This window comes from Lutra lutra, chromosome 2, assembly GCF_902655055.1.
Source record: "Lutra lutra chromosome 2, mLutLut1.2, whole genome shotgun sequence".
In the NCBI taxonomy this organism is placed as follows: Eukaryota; Metazoa; Chordata; class Mammalia; order Carnivora; family Mustelidae; genus Lutra; species Lutra lutra.
The window spans coordinates 176302801-176321163 of record NC_062279.1 but is presented as its reverse complement, the minus strand read 5'-3'; the positions used below and the strand labels follow the sequence as shown (position 1 = coordinate 176321163).

General features: G+C 41.5%; 1 protein-coding gene across 1 annotated transcript in view; it reads right to left on the bottom strand.

Moving 5' to 3' along the window:
• Positions 1-18363, bottom strand: part of LIMCH1 (LIM and calponin homology domains 1) — a 326061-nt gene that overhangs the window by 188326 nt on the left and 119372 nt on the right. Inside the window, 1 exon segment of the mRNA XM_047719180.1 lies at positions 4265-4335. Within this exon segment, the coding sequence (XP_047575136.1) occupies positions 4265-4335 (71 nt within the window).

Here is an 18363-nt window from a genome sequence, read left to right as displayed (position 1 = left end):
TTGCACTCTTACTGGACTCGCCTTTTTATCTTAAGAAGGACCAGTGGGGCCGCTGGGATGGCTCAGTCCGTTAAGCATCCAACTTTGACTTCTGCTCAGGTCATGATCTCAGGGTCCAGGAACCAAGCCCCACATCGGGCTCCACGGTCAGTGGGGAGTCTGCTGGAGATTCTCTCTCCTCTCCCTCTGCCCCTCCCCCCCCACTCATGCTCTCTCTCTCTCCCTAAAATAAATAATCTTTAAAAAAGAAAAGAAAAGGGAAAAAAAAAAGAAAAGAACAATAAAAGGACCATCAGGCCCTTGATGCTTACATCCCAAGACCACCAACCCCATATCGTCCTTCTTTATGTTCTGTCCCGTCGAGACCCAGTGGCTATCCTCTGTATTGCCCATTGTATTCTCCTCTGTATTGTCCACTTGACATTTTCTGGCACTGACCCCAGGCCAACATCACCAACCCCAAAGCTCTTGCTTTTCTCTGCCATTAAAATCACAGTTGTGGGCACAGGACAGTTGTTAAGAGCAAAAGATAAGAAATCAGACTTCTGCATGTAAATCTTTCTTACCTGTATAACCTTAGGCAGTCCTCTGTGCCCCACTTAATTTCCCCCTATGCCCCACTTAATTTCTCTGTAAAACAGGTATGAGGATAGTCCTTAGAGGCCACACGAAAGTTCAGCAAGAAAAAAAATCAGATCCCAGGCCCAGAAGGATGTCCTCTGTATGACAAGAACTATGAATTTTTTTCGGACTCATGAACAACTTGGGAAATGTTTCCTGAACAAAGCACACGATGTCTCTCCAGCTGCAACCAACCCTTAGAGCTGATCAAACTCACACAAAAAGATGAGAGTCTGTGGAACAAAAGGAATCGTTCACTGAGGCTGTCCGTGGCTTCTTCAGCTGGGGTCATAATACTATTACAAGACACCAACTGGGCTTCTGTTTGGAATAATACAAAGTTGAAAAGCCCTAACAGTTTTCTGAAAGAGGGCCGTCTGTTATGAAAGCCTCAGTCTCAGAAGAGCCGAATTGCTACTTTCCAAGATTTGAAATTGCAGGGAGTTCTTCTTACATTGTTAAATGTTGCTACATGGCGGGAGGTTTTGAGTTAGAGCCCCTGAATCACCAGCATCCCCCAAATTCCCTCCAGCTCTAGAGAGAGGCATAGCCTTCCGCATTCTCATCTACTCTCCAAACACAGGTGTCTCAAACCTGTATGGAACCACCATCTGGGAAACTCTAAACTAAGTTTCCTGCCTTTTGGGGGCCCCAGCCATCAGCCAACTCCACCCCTAGAACGATGAACAACGAGAACATTCTCCTCGTTGCCAGAATGGTCTTTGGATCCAAATCCCAGGAATGACAGCTGCTAACCTCAGGCTGCAGCAGCCCCACACACTTCAGCTCGGGTAAAACCTTGCCCCACCTCTCTGCCCTGACCAGAGAGGATGGGAAAATCTTCCTCCTCCATCGCTCCCAGCCTTCAGGGTATCCAGCTCCTGGCCCATGCCTTCGCTTCTCATTGCTCTGGGGCTCCTGGACTTAGAAATGTGTTTGTATCTGGTTTCTCCAGCTGCTGACCCAGCTTTCCCTCAAAGGCGCTGGCGGAGGCTCAGGCTGTGGCTCTCCTTGCCTCAGCCCACCGACACAGTTCATTTCACCTCAGCAAACTCATTGCCGGGGCAGGCAGCTAGAGTCCCACAGGGAAGCCAGAACTTGACCCTCCCTGGTCCTCAGACTCCTTCAACTACACCAGTGAGTCTAATCCTCTGCAGGGAGAAGACTTAGACAATAACTCACTTATCCTGAGTTTTGGCCCATGTACTCATTCAGTAACACTTGTCCAAGCCTCCGCGTTGGCCAGTTCCCTCCACTTCACTCTTGGCTCTCGGCAGTCCAAACCCTTTATTTATTTCAAGAGGCCCCTGGCTATAATCTGTGCCTCCCTCTTGTCTAACCATAATATTTCTTAACCATGGCCTAGACCCAAGCCCCACCCCTCCACCCCTAAACAACCTTAACATTCATTAACTTGTTTATAAAAGGCCACCAAGGAATGCCAAGGCTCACATGACAGAATCTGTCCTCTAACTCAACCTCTTCATCTAGGTAAGAGGCAAGTTCTTTCTTTTTTAAGATTTTATTTATTTATTTGAGGAAAGGAGCACACACAAGCAGGGGGTGGGGCAGAACAAGAAGGAGAAGTAGACTCGCTGCTGAGCAAGGAGCCCAATGTGGGGGCTCGATCCCAGGACCTTGGGATCATGACCTGAGCTGAAGGCAGACGCTAAAGTGACTGAGCCCCCCAGGCACCCCAAAAAGCAAGTCTTATGCATGCAAAAGTCTCCAGACCCAGGGGCAGAGCAAGAGGGAGAAGTAGACTCCCCGCTGAGCAGGGAGCCCAATGTGGGGGCTCGATCCCAGGACCTTGGAATCATGACCTGAGCTGAAGGTGGACGCTAAAGTGACTGAGCACCCCCAGGTACCCCAAAAAGCAAGTTCTATGCATGCAAAAGTCTCCAGACCCAGAGCCTCGTTTTCAGATGAACCTGCTCCATCCAGTCTGGCAGGCTATACTACTCCCTGACAGATTTATTCATGGGAGAATGGTGGAGAAGTGAATGCCTACCAGAATCTTTGGAGCCCATGTTAGTATGCATAAATTGGTACCAAAGACCCACCTCAACAGGGTTAAGAGAGCACAGTACACATACATTAGATCAGACTATGGCTACTCCATTAATATCAGGAGAAGGCTTAGCCCAGACTCATTGGAAAAGCAGGTGTCAGAACACAAGGGAAGTGTCAGGAGTCTGCCTGCATTTGTCTCTGGTGAGATGCTAAACTAATTATGGTTTATCTAAGAGATGAGCTCTCATTTAGATGGAATAAAGGGAAATGAGGCAGTGAAGGAAGTATGAGAAGAGAGAAGAGACTTCACAGGAAAGAATGCAAGGAAGTGGCAATCAGGGCATGTAAATTTCCCTTTGAAGAAGGGACAGCGGGAGCAGGAAAAAAGCATGGGCATGAACTGTGTTGAAAGCTGTGTAATAACCAACATTTTAGGACAAATGTAATTTTTTTTTTAATTTTTAAAAAATTTTTAAAAAGCACCTCATCCACATTATCCTGTTGAAATTCACAAATAGTTTATGAAACAGGCAAAAGTTATCACTTTTTAATTACCATTTTAGAGAGAAAAATTGAGACTTAAGGAGGTTAAATAATTTAAGACTTGAGTTTCTTGTTCTCAGGTTCCAAAACCCAAAGTCTTTCAACTAGCCCAGTGGGTCCCCAACAATATTCTGGAAGTCGCCAAAATAAGAGTACGTCCATTCTATGTCATTTCACTTACATAAAGTTCAAGATGTAAGGCAAATAAATGTTATAGTGATAGAAATGAGGACAGTGCTTTTCTGGAGGTGGTGGAGATGAACTGGGAAGGGACAGGAGGGAACTTGCTGTCCTCTCTCAATCAGGGTGTAGGCTACATGCACGTACACAGTTCTCGAATCCCATCGGACTGTGTATATTTGCAGCTGTGCATTTCCTGTGTGTACATTTCACTGAACAAAAAGCAGTACCAAATTACAGAACCTATTAAATTCAAAACCTGAGATCTTAAAGTATATGTTCATCCCCCATAGGTGTTAAGGTTCTCGCTTATCTTGTGTCTAGAACCACTTCACAGAAAGCTCTTGTCTCTGTCATCACAGCAGTACTTACAATAAAAGTTGGGTTCAACACATAAAAACTGAACAGTGCAGTTATTATTCATGTTGGAAATTTGCCAAGAGCTTAAATTGAATATAATCAAAATGCATCAGGGGAGCAAGCCCAGTGAGGAACGTCACCTGTCATGTTTTAAGATGTTGTAAGTAAGTAGATGCATTGCTTTCACTTGGTATAACTGCTTTTGTTTTGGGCAAAAGGGGGAGAAGAGCTGACACTTTTATATGGTTGGGTCCACATCCTTCCCATCCCGTGGGGTCTAGATTCCTACAGTGTAAATATTGGTTGGAGTAGCAGCCACCAGGTACTTCTTCTTTATCTAATCAGAAATTGCCATAGTCCCCACCATTCCCTACTGTACACTAAAACTCCCTCACCTACTTATATGTACTGCCTACCCTGGGGATGTTTCAAATTTTCAGAAAAACAGCGAATAAATTGAAAACAAAATGCAAATTTTTACAGATGTACTGAATGGCATTAATGATTTTTCTTGATCAAAACCAACTGAATAATAGGATATACTTACTCGCAGAGAAGGATTCCATTTTCTAAACCCGTCCGAAAATCTTTATCACCAAAACTTCTGCCAGTTACTTGCTGAAAAGAAGAAGAAGAGAGAGAGAAAGCATAAATTTTTCTTTCTTAATCAGGAAGATCAGTGATTTCATTTTTAACATTTAAGAGCCTTCAAATAACTGGTGGCATTCCAAGAATGGGGAAAATCTGTTAGATCTGAATTTCCTTTATGTGTGTAGCTTTGCTGAGATCAGCTAATCTTAAATTTAGGCCATTATTTTGAAGCTTTTTCCTACTCCAATACCTCAAAAAAATGTCTGGTTCTTCCTGATAAGGATGTTACTTTTGGGGCTTGGCCATGATAGGTCAAGGTCACAGGCTCAACCCACACACTTTCCAAAAAGCCTGCAGAAAGCTCCACCTAAGGATAAAGTATCTATTTGTTAAAACATTAAGGGGGGGCAGAGGGAGGGAGGTACAGACACCTAACCTCAAGAGACAAACATCAAGACAGGAATATTAGAGCCAATATCCATAATAACTTGGTGTGAAAGAGGAAAACAAAATCTGGAAAAGAATGACTAATAGCACAGGACTGATGACCATTCTTGATGCCTCTGGCTCTCAGCAGCCCTTTGACCTAGGTACCAGGGCACTCATTGGTTCATTCAATAAGTATATTGAGTTTCTATGGTATGCCAGATAAATATGCATACAATAAACCTTAAAGCAACCTCTAAAGTAGCAAAATAAAAATGTTAAAGGAGATAAGATGGAATCATAAAAAAATACTCTTAACAATTAAAAAAGGCAAAAAGAAAAAAGAGGAAAAGAGAATATAGAATACATGAAATAAATAAAAAATAAATAACAATACTGTAGACTTAAACCTAACTATATCTATAAGTGCATTAAATACAAATGGCCTAAGCATCCCCAATTAAAAAACAGAGATTGTCATAATGGGAAAAAAAAAAAAAGCAAGACCAAACAAGGTGCTACCTAGGAGAAATGCACTGTAAATATAAAGATAGAAGTAGGTTAAAAATGGAAGAAAGGAATAAGATAATAACATGATAATGTTAATTTTTGAAACTGGATATTAATATCAAACAAAGAAACTTTCAGAACAAAGAATAATACCAAGGACAGAGAAAGCCATTTCATAATGACAAAGGGTATAGCTAATCAGGAAGACCAAAAAATCCTAAACATTTTTATATCTCATAAGAACTTCAAAACACATAAGCCAAAACAGATAAGTCTACAAGGAGAAATAGACAAATTCACAACTAGAGTCAGAAATATATTATCTCTCTCCCATAACTTATAGAACAAGCAAAAAAAAAAAAAAAAGAAAGAAAGAAATCAGTAAGAATATGGAGGACTTGAACAACACTGTCAACTAAATTGACTTAACTTACATTTCAACAATACTTCACCTTACAAGGGCAAAATACATATTTTTCTTCTTAAGTTCACAATGAATATGAATTGAGATAGACCAACCTCTGGGTTAGTAAACCAGGTTCCACAAACTTAAAAGAATTCAATTCACAAAAAAAGCGAGCCATCTGACCACAATGGAGTTAAATTAGAAATTAACAATAGAAATAGCCCAGGGAAAAAAAATCTCCAAATAATTTTAAACTAAGTAACACAATGTAAAAAACAACCCACTAATCAAAGAAGAAATAAAAAGAAATTAGGATATATTCTGTAGTGAAAGAATATGGCAATGTAAAAATGTATGGAAAGACACGAAATCAGTATTTTGGGGAAACATATAGCACAAAACACCTATATCAGAAAAGAGATCTCAAATCAATGAATTTTGCTTCTATCTTAAGCAAATTAGGCCCAAATTAAGTAGAAAAAACGGGGAAAACTATATCAGTTGAAATCAAACCAAATAGAAAACCAAAATGCGATAGAGAAAAATCAATGAAATCAAAAGCTATTTACTTGAGACCAATAAAACTGGGAAACATTTAGCTAGGTTGATAAATCTTTAGCTAATAAAATAGACAACATTTGGTTTTTAGCCAAAAAAAAAAAAAAAAGACACACATTACTACATCAGTAATGACAGAGATGACATCATTACAGATTTTATAGACATTAAAAGGATAACAGGGGATATTATAAATACATTCATCTCAGTATATTTACCAACTTAGATGAACTGGATAAATTTCTTGACACAACCCAAGTTCATTCAACAAAGAAATAGATAACTTTCCCAAAAGGAGATGTCAGTCCCAGAAAGTTTATCTGGTAAATTACATAATATGTAAGGAAGAAATAATGCAGTTCTACACAAACTATTCCAGACAATTGAAGAGGAAAGCATGCTTCCCAATTCAGTTACCCTGACTACAAAAGCAAGACAAAAATATAACAAAATGGACAGATACATATACACATACACACATGCATACATGCATACACACACACACACACACACACGCACACAAAACATGACAACACGTTATCTCTTCATGGTGGGAAACGGGTGTGATTTTTATTTTCTTCTTTAAATTCTACCTATTTTCCTAAAGCTTTCCTGAAAGAAAGAAAGGAAGGAAGAAAGAGAAAGGAAGAAAAAGGGGGGAAAGAAAAGTACTTCTTTGTTACTATCTTCCCATTCTTACTTAAGGGAAGGTGAGAAAATGGATAAAAAGTAGTTTGTATTTACAGTTTGCAAATATCTAGGTTTTTTCCTAAAATAAATTAGGAAAGTTCTCCTTTAAAAAGCTGAGATTTTAAATGCAGACTTTTAAAACAATTTAGCATGTTCTTTCTTGAATATACTAGTCCTAATTTATATTCTCAAAGCACCACTAAAACCTTTATTCACCAAGAACTGATTAGAAGATTCTGAGACATTTTTCCCCAGGTCTTTGTGTTTTTGTTAAAATTATTATGTTCTAGGGGCGCCTGGGTGGCTCAGTGGGTTAAAGCCTCTGCCTTCGGCTCCGGTCATGATCCCAGTGACCTGGGATTGAGCCCCGCATCGGGCTCTCTGCTCCACAGGAAGCCTGCTTCCTTTCCTCTCTCTGCCTGCCTCTCTGCCTACTTTGATCTCTGTCTGTCAAATAAATAACTAAAATCTTTAAAAAAAAAATTATGTTCTAGCACCAGTGGTGCTAACACTGAGACCCAAGAGAGTTTACCTACATCTATTATAGAATCTCTGACCAGGATAACCCAGGCCCCTCTCCATTTATTGAGCCATGATGATGGGCAGAGCCTAGAGACAGAAACACAAATGAGACAGGATTACTGCATGCAGAGGCTCACAGACTGCAGAGGAAAGCAGATAACTAAACTCATGCCATAAACAGAAGGTAACAGGACTATTGATATTATAAGAAAATATTAGTGGTGCAAGGAACCCTTAAAATATTCATGTACTATTTAAAATTATATTGTATGTGATGCGTACCCAGTAAAAAAATTTCAAGTAGATTTTAACAGTCCCAAGCCAGCCTGCTAATTAATATCCTCCAAGGTACAGTATGATTAAATTCAGCTTCCTAGACTGCCAGTACTGGAGATGGGAACAGGCACCATGCAAATGAAGGAAGGTGCTCATTTCTGCCTCTGTTCTTCCTCTGCTTCCATCCCTGCTCCTGTGTCTATTAGGTCCCAACATAGTCTTCTTACTGCTCTCTGCTTACCCTAACACCGTCCTTTCTTCCATGCCCAAGTTATTTAGTACAGAAGTGTCCAGATCTTGGTTAAGACGGTTGACAGTTCAACAGACTCCAGAAATTCAACAAGGACCATGCCATGGAAGAGTTAGGTCTTTAGACTAGTAGCAGCATCTTCACTTGGAATTAATGTTAGAAATACAGATTATCATTCCTCCTACCCTCTGCAAGACCTACTTAACCAGAACCAGCATCCAAAAATATCCCCAAGTGATTCATATGAAAGTAAATTTTACAAAACCCTGACCTAGCATAGAAAGTAACGAGCCAACAGTTCAGAATCAGAAGAGGAGGACCATCCACTGAAATTGGGATTCTGTATGTCTTGTCTCAACATCTTTCAGAACATAACCAGACTCCAAACACTTCTCACTGCCTCTACTCTACCACCTACTCCAAGCCACCATCATCTTATACCTGGATAAGCCTCTTAACTGGCCTCACTGGCCTACCCTTGCCTCCCTTCCCTCTAGTCTCAAAAGAGCAGCCAGGGCAATCTCATAAAGTTAGATCATGCCACTACTCCACTTGAAGTCCCCCCAAACCTCCCCAAACTCCCCAAACTCATAGTAAAAGTCAAAGTTCCTACCGTTCCTTAAAGGCATTCACCAGAAAAACAAGCAAGCAAGCAACAAACAAACAAACAAAAAAAATAGGAACACATGGACCAAGCCACTGGACACCACCATGATTTCAAGAGTGGCCATAATGAACCTGCGCATACCTCCCCATTTGAAGCGATCCTCAGAAGTACTTATGGTGGCACCTACGTCACCAACTATGCCTTGTGTGTCTTTCAGGAAAGCCCAATATCGGATTTCTTTCCTTGCTTTATGGTTCAGGATTAATTCACTTCCATTACTATCCAAAATATCCGTTATTTACAGCAATACAGGGACATGCTCTAAGTGTCAGATTAAAATACTCAAGAATGGATAACTTACCAGAACACTGATAGTTTTAAAGGAAAAGAAACACTTTCACCTACTTTGGTGATTAAACCAAAAGCAGAAGAAAGAGGACATCACAATGTGTCATCACACTATTTTTAGGCAAGTAATTATGAAGTAAGCTCATCTGTATTTGATTTCCTTCTCACTGAACTAAAAAGGTAATTATGTTTCTGAGTCTGTTCATGTCAATGGCACTGCTCTAAACCATTCAAATAACTGAAATATGGAGGCCTTAAAAAAAAACAGTCTAATAAAAAGAAAATCCACACAACTTCATGGTCACATTTTTATGATGTGTTTATAATGTAACACATTATATATCAAAATGCTACACTTTGCTAATTACTTTGTTACCACTTTATTAAGTAATTGCCATGAATAGTCAAAGACTGCCAAGAATCATTCTTTCAGCCTGTTCATTGTCAATTATACAAACTATTTCAGAACTATTTTCATTAATCTTCAGTTGTTGTTATTGTTTTTTTAAAGCAATCTGGTGGACAAACTACTGTCCACCACTAACTGCAGGTCTGAAGAGAATTTGAAATAAATGTTGGAAGCCCTATCATAATGATCTTAAGAAGAGATTGGATAGGGACGATCCTGGGGTCCTGGGATCGAGTCCCGCATCGGGCTCCTTGCTCGGCAGGGAGCCTGCTTCCTCCTCTCTCTCTGCCTGCCTCTCTGCCTGCTTGTGTGTACTCTCTCTCTCTGACAAATAAATAAAATCTTAAAAAAAAAAAAAAAAGAAGAGATTGGATAGCCGGACAAAACGATGGTCTCTGGATTCAAGTAACTGAAAAAAAATACAGAATTCAATATATTTCAACTTAGCTTTTAAAAGACATGGATATTTTCGGGGCGCCTCGGTGGCTCAGTGGGTTGGGCCTCTGCCTTCAGCTCAGGTCATGATCCCAGCATCCTGGAATAGAGCCCCACATCGGGCTCTCTGCTCAGCAGGGAGCCTGCTTCCCCCTCTCTCTCTCTGCCTGCCTCTCTGCCTACTTTTGATCTCTGTGTGTCAAATAAATAGATAAATAAAAATCTTTTTTTAAAAAAATACACAGATATTTTCTCTAAATTGTACAAAAATAGGGTGCCTGGGTGGCTCAGTGGGTAAAGCCTCTGCCTTCGGCTCAGGTCATGATCTCAGGGTCCTGGGATCGAGTCCCCACATCAGGCTCTCTGCTCAGTGGGGAGCCTGCTTCCCCCCTCTCTCTCTGCAAGCCTCTCTGCCTACTTGTGATCTCTCTCTGTGTGTCAAATAAATAAATAAAATCTTAAAAAAAATAAAAATAAATAAATTGTACAAAATAAGGTATGCTTCATATTACATTTTGGTTTTGTTACTGCCCAACTCCACCCGGTAAGGTGAAAGTGGGAAACTTTACTTGTTTTCTTCCCTGTTGTATGCTCTGTGCCTAGAAAAGTACTTGGCTCACAGCAGATACTCAATAAATATTTGTTGAAGTAACAAAGAAAAAAAGGTATGCTTTCAGAAGGTTGTGATTTCCTCCTATAAACAGTAAATAAAAAATAATACCTCTTTAAAATTCACTGAAGAATTATTTGTGGCTCATTAAACTCCCTTCTCCTGATCATATTTGACTTATTTAATAAAAGGACATTTCTGCATATTTTTACACTTAAACTGTAAAATAAAGCAGAACTAAATTGCTCTTATTTTTCACATTTCCTGAGAAATGAATCCATTGCTATTTCTGTCTCCTTTGTGAGGTTGCTAGAAAAATCAAATCAAGTTTCTATGGAAACTCTCCATAAACAATCATAAATCATACTCATCTGAGCTAGAATTAGCTATCAACCAATCAATCATCTACTGAATATCCATTTCGTGCCAGGCGATGTCATAGCAATGTAATAGGTGTGTGAGACCAAAATAATAAAATCTGTACCCTATCCAGTAAGGATCCACAATCCGGGAGAAAGATCAAAGAGCACAGTAGGTGTTGGAAGAGAAATATGGACACAGATCTATAAGAGAAATTCACACAAATTGCATGACTGAAGGAACAGCTGCATGATAATAGTCCACGTTCATACACGAACTACCATATGTCCTTTCTGTTCTCAAAGCTTGCCAAGCATTATTTCATTTAATCCTCATAAAAACCTAATGAGGTGGATCCTATTATTATTATTATTGTTATTAGTCCACTGTAAAGTCAAGGAAACCTAGGCACAGAGAGAGGTTCCGTCAGGTGCCCAAGGACACAAAAGTAGCAAACAGTAGAGTGGGGATTGAAACCCAGGTAGTGTAACTGCAAAGTTCTTATTCCTAAGCACAATTTTGTGGAGCATCTGAGCAAAGGAATGAACTTTCTCTGCCCAAGACAGCCAAGGAAAACCTTTGAGGAGCTGACATTTGAGTTGGTCCTGAAGGGTAAGAGGGATTCCCCAAAGGAAGGAGATGAAGTAAGGCACTCCAGGCAGACACCAAGATCTGCACAAAGGTTGCTTTGGGCAAAGAGGAAAGGTTCTAAGGGCTGAACACAGCAGGGAGACAGGTAGAGAAGGAGATGGTGGGAGGGCCCAAGTGCCGGGGTGGGCAGTCAGGGCCCAGAAGTAAAGGATCTGTTTATCAGAGCTATGGGGTGACCTTGATCCTGAAACAAAAAAGACACCCCAGAAGATGGGGGCAAGGAAAGGGTTCTTTGGCAATCACTCTCCCCACTAATTCCTCGTTCCTAAAGAGATAGTCCCAAAGTGACATTTTGCTTGTTGCTCTCAATTACTTCCTCAAGGACTCCATCATTCCCATTTGATGTACAATGATTTTGCTTTTGGAATTATAGTGTGATGGAAACTGTCTGTCCAGACCTTTGGGACCACTGCCCTCAACCCCATACACATTCCTCTGTATATGCTTTCTACCACTATATTTTCATCCTTTTGTCAAAAGGAAGTAATATACTTTCTCTTTCTCTGTCAATGCTCTGGGTGCCATCCCTTCCCACCCACGGGTCCTTACCCTATCCCTTGGCCCACAGCAGTCTTCATCTCCCTGCCAGTAGCATGCATTTCCTCTTTTCTTCAGAACCCTGATTCAGTCCAGCCCCTCAACTATGCTGTTTTTCTCCTTCCTTTCATGGTCCAAACTCCCTGTATGAGCGTCGAGAACCCATTGCCCTTAATCATCATAGCTCAGGGGCCTCCAAGCTGTCCACGTTTAATTTCCTGAAAATTCTTATAGGATTGAGTTGAGACCCAGGAGTCTGAGTCTGAGCTCCACAAGCACAAGCTAAATCAGAATTAGGTTAATGAACTTCAATCAACCCTCAGCCTCCCCACTTACAAAATGATACTTGTACCTACTCCAAAGGTTTGCATGAAGAGTCAGTGACCAGAGTTCAATAAATCTCATCGTTGACACTGGCAAGAATACTAGAATTAGATCCCATTATTAATTTCTCTCTTGTCAATACTCTTTACAGGTCTTTCCTGCCTGATCTTGGATCTTGGATGATGCCATGCTTTACTGGTTCTCCCCTTAAATTCTAATGTCATCACACTGTCTGATCCACTGAGACATCTTCTCCACTGACGGGCATCAAGGTCTTTCAGCATAAGAGTCAACCACCCCACCCCCCCGCCTTTGGACCACTTGCATCTTGTAGGCTTCCCCATGACGAAACTCTTTGCTTTTCCTTCTACCTCGTTCAGTAAATGCCTTACGTACGTCTACCTCACTCACTGCCTACCTGTGCCACATGGTTCTTTTCTCCTTTCCTCACTTTGCCTTTGGCCTTTCTCTAGCCACACATTCCCCTCCCCTGGGTAGTCCCATGCCTTTAAATATGTCACATACAATAACTCAGGCATTATTATGAGTTGGAATATCGTGCCTTTCCATATCTCTATCTTGCCTGTGCTGACTCACACACATTGTCATTTCTGGCACTGATCCTTCTCCCCTGAAGTCCAGAAATCAAATACCCAGCTTCTTCCTTGACATCTCCACTTGGTTAACTAATACACGTTTTACTCTTACCAAGATCAAAATGAAATTGGTGACACGGGTCCCCTGATCCAAGAGCAATGAGAAGAGAAACATTTCTCCCTCCAAATGTATTCTAGACCTGCTCTTTTCCCCCTGTGTCTGCACTACCACCTTAGCCCGAGCCTCCCCTGCCTCTCTGCGAGATGACAGCCACAGCCGCTGGCATGTTCTCTCTGCTCCCACCGTGGCCCCTCGCCAAGCCACCTCCCACGCAGCCTCCGGCAATGTCGCTATAGATCCATCCGGTGTCCCTTCTCATGATACCAAAATAAGTCCAAGTCATAGTCACAACCCCTTCATTTCACAGATGAGACAAGTAATGCCTTGCCCATTAAGCGACAGATGGGACAAATAATGTCCTGCACATTGAGTGACTTGCTCCAGGTCACGCAGCTGGCCATCAGCAAGGATGAGACTAGAATCCGGGCATCACTGCCCCACTGCACTGCCTTCCGAAGCCATGTCTCCTTGCGGCACATACATCACTACACTCTCTTTAATAACAATTGATTCTTCTCTCCGTTCAATTCGGGTTGGCAGAGAAACAGCACAGAAGTCCAGGCCTGAGAAGATTTAATCAACATGATCAGACCACGATCCTCTCCAGCACAGGATCTAAGTGCTTAATATTGAAGATAATAAAATGCAATCTGCAGAATCCATTTATATTTTCAGCATGTCATCAGAAAACCAGAAGGCGGCTGTTTATAGCCACAGATTGACAGACTCCACTAAAAAAGAAAAAAAAAAAAAGATCTAATTAAGAATCCAGGCAATGCTCAAAAGCACCCTGGGAGCATTAAATCCTGTGATCCAGCCCTTGTATTCTGTAGGCACAGAAAATGGGTCAGTCCAGGAGCACGTGAGTGGGGTTAGCAGGAACAGTGTTTGCACATCCTCAGGTTGTTCTGGACTTACGAAGAGGGGAACAGAAGCTGCGAAAACAGACAACACTCAAAGTGAGCTTTAACACAACATTGAGTGTTACTGACTGATCTGAGAGCAAAGAGAGAGAAGAGTCCAGAAGGACAGTGGGCTAGTGGAGTGCTTCTGGGTTATGTGTGTCGTCTTGGTGTTTTTACCTGGGTATCATGTTTCATCCCTTAAATAAATATTTCAGTTCAGGCTAATTTTGGCAAATCAGTGTATGGAACTGTCACCCAGTCCTCAGCACACTGAAGTACAGAACCTCTCAACTGGGCAAATCTGGATCCAAATTTCAGGTCTGACACTCGGGAGTTATGGGACACGGGACAGAGGGCTTCATCTCTCCGAGCCTGCTCCCAAGTCTTTAGGAGACAGTTGCAGGAGCCTGTTTTATGAGGTTGTGAGAGGCTACAATCCTAAGTGGACACCGTCTAGTAAGATATTTAGTACTGCTTTGAAGTTCCATAATTTTTCCCCCAAGCTTATAGCTAAGGAGGAAAAAAAAAATCCACAACTTAAGTGTCTAAATCAGGTGGTTGCAATTTTTGCTTGGAAATGGTGCTCAGGAAGAAGAGTCTAGTTGAAGCACATTAGCCACTCGAAAGAGGGGTCTGGGTTTGTAGGTGCTGGGTACAAAACCACACGGGGAAGTCAGTGTGCTACCCTCCTCCCCGCAGCGTCTGGGTTAAATGAGACCATGAGGAAACAACTGTGCGAATCCAGACTATGACACATTTTATAAGAAAATTGACCTTCAAAAAGCCAATGTCATGAAGAAAATGGAAGGGCTGCTATTTATAAAATGAGGGACTTAAGAGGCAATCAATTGCATTGTTTGCTCTTGACAGAAACCCTAGTTTAAATGAAACTTTATGAAAGACATTTTGGGCACAACTGGGGAAATCTGGATACATACTGGTCATGTGATAATACTCGGGCATCACTTCGCTTTATTAAGACTGACAACGGCATGCTGGTTACAAAGGAGAACTTGGAGACGCACGCTAAAGTATTTAGAAGGAAAGAGGTCTGTCACCTGCAGTTTATTTTGAAATGGTTGGAAAAACACTTGGGGTGTGTGTTAAAGTGTGTGTGTGTGTGTGTGTGTGTGTATGAAGTAAACGCAGAAAATGTTTGCAATTATTGACACTAGGTGTGGCTTACATGGGTTTCTTTGAAATAATCTATCTCCCTTCCTTCCTCCCTCCCTCCCTCCTCCTCCTCCCTCTTTCCTTCCTTTCTTTCCTTCTTTCTTTCTTTCAATGTTTCAAAATATTCATAATCAACTGTTGTCTGGGGCTAGGACTGAAAGTCATTAAACAGCGCCTGCAGAGTACTCTGGTCAACAACTTGACCAGTGCCTTCTCATTCATTCATTCATTTTGCTAGAGCACTTCTCTTATCACTGATGACAGTTCACTATCGGTCACTTACCAGCGTACTACTGGTCATTATATTTATATTCAACCCACTCTCTCACCTGCTCACAACACACAAATGGCACTCGCCAGCCATCAAATCAATGTGACATTAACAATGAGGACAGGGAGGAAAGGGAGGTCAAGCCCCTTGGCTTCCTGATTTGGGGCAAAGAACTGGAGCTAGAGGCTCTGCCAAGTACACACAGTCCTGTGACAGTTGTAGAGCTGTGTGAAGAACTGGTCGATTTCACCACTAGGGATACTAATAACTGAATAATTTTTAGCCAAGAATCCAAACTAACCACAAAACTTGTATTTCACCAGTACATGGCATTTAAAAAGGCATCCAAGTCAAGTTAGAAAAGTACTAGAATTCACCCCAACAACTTATTAGATTACTAAATGAAAATAAAATGTGGTGAAAAAGAATGAGAGCTCGCCATTTGCGACAACATGGATGGACCTAGAAGGTATTGTGCTAAGTGAAAGAAGTCATACACAGAAAGACAAATACCATATGATTTCACTTATATGTGGAATATGAAAAACAGAACAAGGGAACCACAGACAAACAACAAAGAAAAACCCAGACTCTTAAATACAGAGAACAAACTGATGGTTGCTGGTGTGGGAGGGGAGTGGAGGAGGGGAGATGGGTGAAATAAATAAATAAAGGGGATTAAAAGGTACAAACTCCTAGTTACAAACTGAGTAAGTCATGGAGATGAAAGCACAGCATAGGGAATATAGTCGATATACAGTCATCACATTGTATGGTGACAGTCACCACACTTCTCGTGATGAGCACACATACCATGAATAATGTATAAAAATGTCAAATCCATGCTGTACACTTGAAATGAATATGTCATTGTATGTTGATTATACTTTAAAAATGATGAAATGCTCATTACACAGGATAATCACACAGCCTATCCTTTAAAAAGTTAGTATGACTTGGGCAACACAACTATGAAGAAAAGCAAGGAAGTGGTCAAAAGAAAATGAGCACATTTTTTCATGAACATTTTTTCATGTGTCTGATATTATGAAAAAAAAAAAAATGAGCAGACGGGCGCCTGGGTGCCTCAGTTGGTTGAGCTGGTTGAGCGACTGCCTTGGCTCAGGTCATGATCCTGGAGTCCTGGACTGAGTCCTACATCAGGCTCCTTGCTCAGCAGGAAGTCTGCTTCTCCCTCTGACCTTCCTCCTCTCATGCTCTCTCTCTCTTCATTCTCTCTCTCTTGCAAATAAATAAATAAAGTGAAAGGAAGGAAGGAAGGAAGAAAGAAAGAAAAGAAAAGAAAGGAAAAGAAAAGAAAAGAAGGGAGGGAGGGAAAGGGAAGGAAAGGAAAAGAGCAAAAAGAGGAGGGAAGGAATTCTCCCTGGGAGGGGGCCCAGAAAGGGTTTCCAAGGTGGTGAATTCTCCTCCTGAATTTGGATCTACTTTTTTTTTTTTTTAATATTTATTTATTTATTTGACAGAGATCACAAGTAGGCAAAGAGGCAGGCAGAGAAAGAGAGGAGGAAACAGGCTCCCTGCAGAGCAGAGAGCCTGATGCGGGACTTGATCCCAGGATCCTGGGATCATGACCTGAGCCGAAGGCAGAGGCTTAACCCACTGAGCCACCCAGGTGCCCCTGGATCTACTTCTTGACACAGCGATTCCAAAACTGTCCACCTTCAGTAATTCACTATGCTCTATGTTTGTTTCACGTGGTTTTCTAGAACTGTGTTATACTTTACAACTTAAAAGATTTTAAAGGGAGGACTAGGAATATATAGGCCAACCTCCATTGTGATCCAACTTTATTTTCCTTTTCTCTCTTTAGTAACTAAACCACTTTTCCATTTGGTTTTACTCAGAAAAGTTGGGAGTGGGAACATACCACTTTTCAAAGGTTTTTCATTCAAATGTAACAGAAGGACACCTCCGTATAGTAATAGTCCTTAAGTCTACTATTAAAATGGTGACTGAGATCTATACATGTCCTCTGCATAGTATATTTTAAAACAAACACTTGGATATCACACAAAGGAGTCAATGTACTATCTGGCTTTGGAAAATAGAAGACATATCGTCTGTGAGTATGCCATGCGAAGAGCTCTAGGCAGACACTTGGTGCTGGGAATGGCCAGAGTGCCCCTCACCCCCATCTTCTATCAATGGAACTTTTGTTTGAATCACACAGTTGTCTAGCAACACCTACTCAGCACTGGTAGGAGGCCAGAAGTCAAGACAACTGGGTTGCAGCCACAGTTCTGCCAATAACCAACAGCTTCTAGCAACTCACTTCCCTTCTCTAAGATAGCCCTACACAAATCCACAGGCTTTCTGAACCCTCCTCCACCTTAGCCTCCCACCTTGAAATTGTGATAATAGTAATAGCATCTTTTACGGAAACATAACTGACTCATTTATGCCTCCGCTGCCCTGGGTGGTAGACACGTTGTCATGGTTGATGACACAGGTTGTGCCCTGGACAAGGGTGCCCAGCTGAGGAGACAAGTTCAGGTTAAGAGCCAGCCTGGGCTCTCTCTTTCAAAGCACAGCAACTTGTTGGCGGGAAGAGTCGTGTCTTCCTAATTCACACAAAGCCACTGTCTGTGTCCAAGCTCAGACAGTCCATCCTGAGAGGTCTTTTTGAGTTTACACAAAATTGCTCAAGGTGCTATCAGATGTAAGTACTATTTTTATCCCTGTTATCCAGATGAAGACACTGAAATGCAGGCCAGTAAGCAATCTGCCTAATTTCATACAGCTGGTAGGGGGCAGAGTCAGGACTCGATGCTGGGCAGTCTGGCTCCTGACCTGTGTTCCCAACGCAGTACGCTATGTCACCTAAATATGTCCGTGTCCCTGGCATTTTTTCCCCATTATCAGTTGAGTTGTAAATAAAGCTCTGACTCCCCACTGTCTGTGCCACCTTCTTCTCTCTTCGGTGTGCCTTTTCCTTACACTGTGGAATAAGAAAGTCAACCCCAAATCCAGAAAAATGCCAAAATGCCCGTGCATGTATTATCACTTTGCACAATTCCATAACAGAAAGCTGTGATGTGCTGGATTTTTA